This window comes from Helianthus annuus, chromosome 4 (assembly GCF_002127325.2).
Source record: "Helianthus annuus cultivar XRQ/B chromosome 4, HanXRQr2.0-SUNRISE, whole genome shotgun sequence".
Taxonomy (NCBI): Eukaryota; Viridiplantae; Streptophyta; class Magnoliopsida; order Asterales; family Asteraceae; genus Helianthus; species Helianthus annuus.
This window is the reverse complement of record NC_035436.2, coordinates 71,774,318-71,777,633: the sequence shown is the minus strand read 5'-3', so window position 1 is coordinate 71,777,633 and position 3,316 is coordinate 71,774,318. Positions and strand designations below refer to the sequence as shown.

General features: G+C 39.7%; 1 protein-coding gene across 1 annotated transcript; it reads right to left on the bottom strand.

Annotated features, from left to right (window-relative positions):
- Window positions 1-1,037: 1,037 nt before the first annotated feature.
- Window positions 1,038-3,075, bottom strand: LOC110934943. The gene has a single exon (XM_022177628.2). The coding sequence runs from the start codon at window positions 2,834-2,836 to the stop codon at window positions 1,421-1,423; it is 1,416 nt and encodes a 471-aa protein (XP_022033320.1). The 5' UTR covers window positions 2,837-3,075; the 3' UTR covers window positions 1,038-1,420.
- Window positions 3,076-3,316: the final 241 nt, after the last annotated feature.

The following is a 3,316-nucleotide window of genomic DNA, read 5'->3' as shown; positions in this document are numbered from 1 at the left end:
TACAAACAAGGATATTTAAATTGAGTACCACTAAAAGTTTTTTATTTTCTATTATCAAGGGCGAAGCTTGAGATTTCCGACCGGGGGTCGAAAACGTATACACCCAAAAACTCCTATACGCCCCTCCCGCCCACTAAAAGTTGCGCCCCTGTATATTATTGCTTGGAGAGCGATAGATGGAATACCGACAAATGTGACACTTAGCAAAAGGTGCGCCCCTGTATATTATTGCTTGGAGAGCAGTAGATGGAATACCAACGAATGTGACACTTAGCAAAAGGGAGGTAAGCCGGAATTCGATGTTATGTGTAAAATGCAACTTGGAGCATGAGAGTGGATCATTTGCTAATCGCATGCCCTTTTGCAAAAGAAGTATGGATGCAAACTAAAACTTGGTGTAAACTCCCGTTGGATAACTTCGGCTCGGTGAAAGAAACTTTAGGACCAAGATGTAAAAACAATACCCAAGAATTAAAATAAACAATAGTGGCGAGATATATCTTGCAACATGTTGGTCGTTACGGAGAGTAAAAAAAGGGGAAAGTTTTTAACAAGACATATTCTATAGACATGGTGTTAGAGAAAATCAAAACAAATTCTCATCTTTGGATAAAGAATCAGGCAAAATGCCACCTCTTAGAATGAAAATCATGGTGTTATTTTATTTTTTTAACATTTCATTGTCCGTAGAGCTGGATTGGTAGTGGTTGTAACATATTCTCTAACATCTTGCTAGTATTTCTGACTAAAATTTTTCACGGTTTGAAAAGAACAAAAACAGCTTTATATAAGCCATATAAATCAAGAAAAACTAACTTAAGATACCGGATATGACCAACCAAAATAGACAGCAATCAACAAATGATTCATAGAGTTAGCAGTTTAGAGAGGAAAAAAAACCCATAAACCGAACCTTTTTTATTAAACAAGCCCTAAAAACCAAGAAGTCAAGAACGGGTCATAACTTGATATATCATCATGACCTCGCCCAAATAGACATATAATCAACATTAGGAGAGATAATGGATTAAAAAAAAAACCATAAGTATAACACGTTTATTCAACAAGGCCTACTACCAGTAATAAGTAATAACTCACACCTTTGTTGGGTTCTATGGGTATACCCGAGCCTGTCTTGGGTGGTTTGAAGACTTGAAGGATTGAGTGGGCCGTCCACCTACTCAATTTTAACGGCCCGTTTTCTTCTTCTTCTTCTTCTTTTTCTTCTTTTTTAACTTGTTAAACCATTCATACTTGCAAGATTTTTGCATTGTTATTTTTGATTTAATTTTCAATGTGAATATTGTAAAATCTAATACTTGATTTTCAAGATTTTTCAAATCCCAAAAGACCAAACACTTATGCTAAACTAACTATGTAACAATCAAAAATCAGAAACAAATGTGTGTTAGTAATAGTATTACCACCGTTGATGAACTAGAACACCTTTCTCCCTCAATGAACTATACAACTCCAAACAATCTTTAAACCCATTGTCATACTTTGAATCCATTTCAATATCACAACATTTTTCCTTGGGATCATAATGGCATTCAAGAAACATTTCATCAATCAAACAAATCGCCCCGGTTTCAACCATTTTCGCCATCAAATCAAATTCGGTCCCATCCACATCCATCTTCACAACAACAAAATCCGTCTCCCTAAAACTCTTCTTCACCCAATCCGCGAAATCAAACCCTTGAACCTTGTTCAAATCCCCCATGAAATATGTCGACGTTTGGGCCGATTGAGCCCGTCCCATCCCCTTCCCTTTCTCCTCATTATAATGGTTAGGCGCGCGATTAATCTCAAAAAACAACGACTCGTTTCGCACCCAAGCCGCATATGGCAAAAGGGTTATCCTTTTCTTGGACTTGTACTCATCATGAAACCGTTTATCGGCTTCAACCGCGAAAATCTTAAACGATTTATCCTGTTTCGGGTAAACCTTCTTGAACCAACTTCCTATACTCGACCCGTAGCCTCTCGCGCCCACGTCAATGTAAACATACCCGGTTTTAAACCGAATATCCGCCATTGATGGTAAATACTTCATGTTCTTGAGGTTTCTTTTACCCGAAACCCACGGCTTCATCGGCTCTTCGGGTATCAACGGTTCCGAATTTTGAATTAATTTCTTTTTATACGCGGGAACAGAGCATTCTCCGGCGACACTTCTCCGTCGCCGGAGAATCCCCTGTTTTTTCAACACGATTTCGCGAACGTGTTGAATCGACCAATGTGGAACCGAAATCTCACGCGATCGGATCAATTTAAACGAATCAAACAAATCCAACAAAGAATTTAAACTATACAAGTCTTTAGATTCCGTGTGGATCACAAGATACCCATCCGGCTTCAAAGTTCTCGACAATTCGGACGCGAATTGGCCTGGAAATTGGGAACAATCAAGACCCGTGTGGGACGAAAATTCGAAATCAAATGTGTGGTTTCTAAACGGTAACCAGACGTTCTTTTTCGTGTATTTCGCATCGGTGATGCCCGATTCTCGCAATGCAGCTGAGAATTCAAGAATCGGGATGCCGACTGTGAGGGTTTTGGAGTGGAGGGTGAGGAATCCGTCGTGTATAAGGTTCTGGAAGACGGTGGAGTAGCATTTGACGAGTTGGGTGTCGAGTTCGGGTTCGAAGGAGTTTCGGGTTTCGGTGGCGGTGGTGGTTGTGGTGGTGATGGTGGTGGTGGTGGAGAGGTAGACTTGTCTTGCAAGGAAGAAAAAGATTCCGGCAAATATTGCTCGGACGAGATGTCTTCGTCGGCAAAGGTTAGTCACGGGAATGTAGAGATTTGGCGGGAAGAAAGATTGGTTACTCATAGAGATGGAATCTCAGTGGCAAGTTTTGAAAATTTGATATGGAGAGAGTGGATATAAGTCTGCCGGCTATGGTATGGGTGTATATATTTACGAAATTGCCACTGACGGTTAAAATTAGTTGAAATTTGAGGAGTGGCAATAATGGGCTTTTGAGTTTTGGACTAAAGCATTCGGCCATTGGCTCAAATATCTATGGGAGCCATTTCCAAATGGGCCCGGTTAAAGGTAGAGATGTACAAATTGTGTTTTCTTTTTTTTTTTTCCCTTGAAAATCGGTTCAAGTTATAAATCGAATTGGTTTGGTCAACTTTGGTTAAAGTCGGTTTGAGGAGAAATCTTTGGGTCATAAACCGGTTTGGGTGAAAAATATTCAAACCCTATATAAATTGGTTTCGGTGACAAGAAGGAAAACTCATAAACAAATTGCCGATTTTGGTCGGGTTTAAACTGGTTTGGTTACCAAACTGGTGTTTTTGTCCA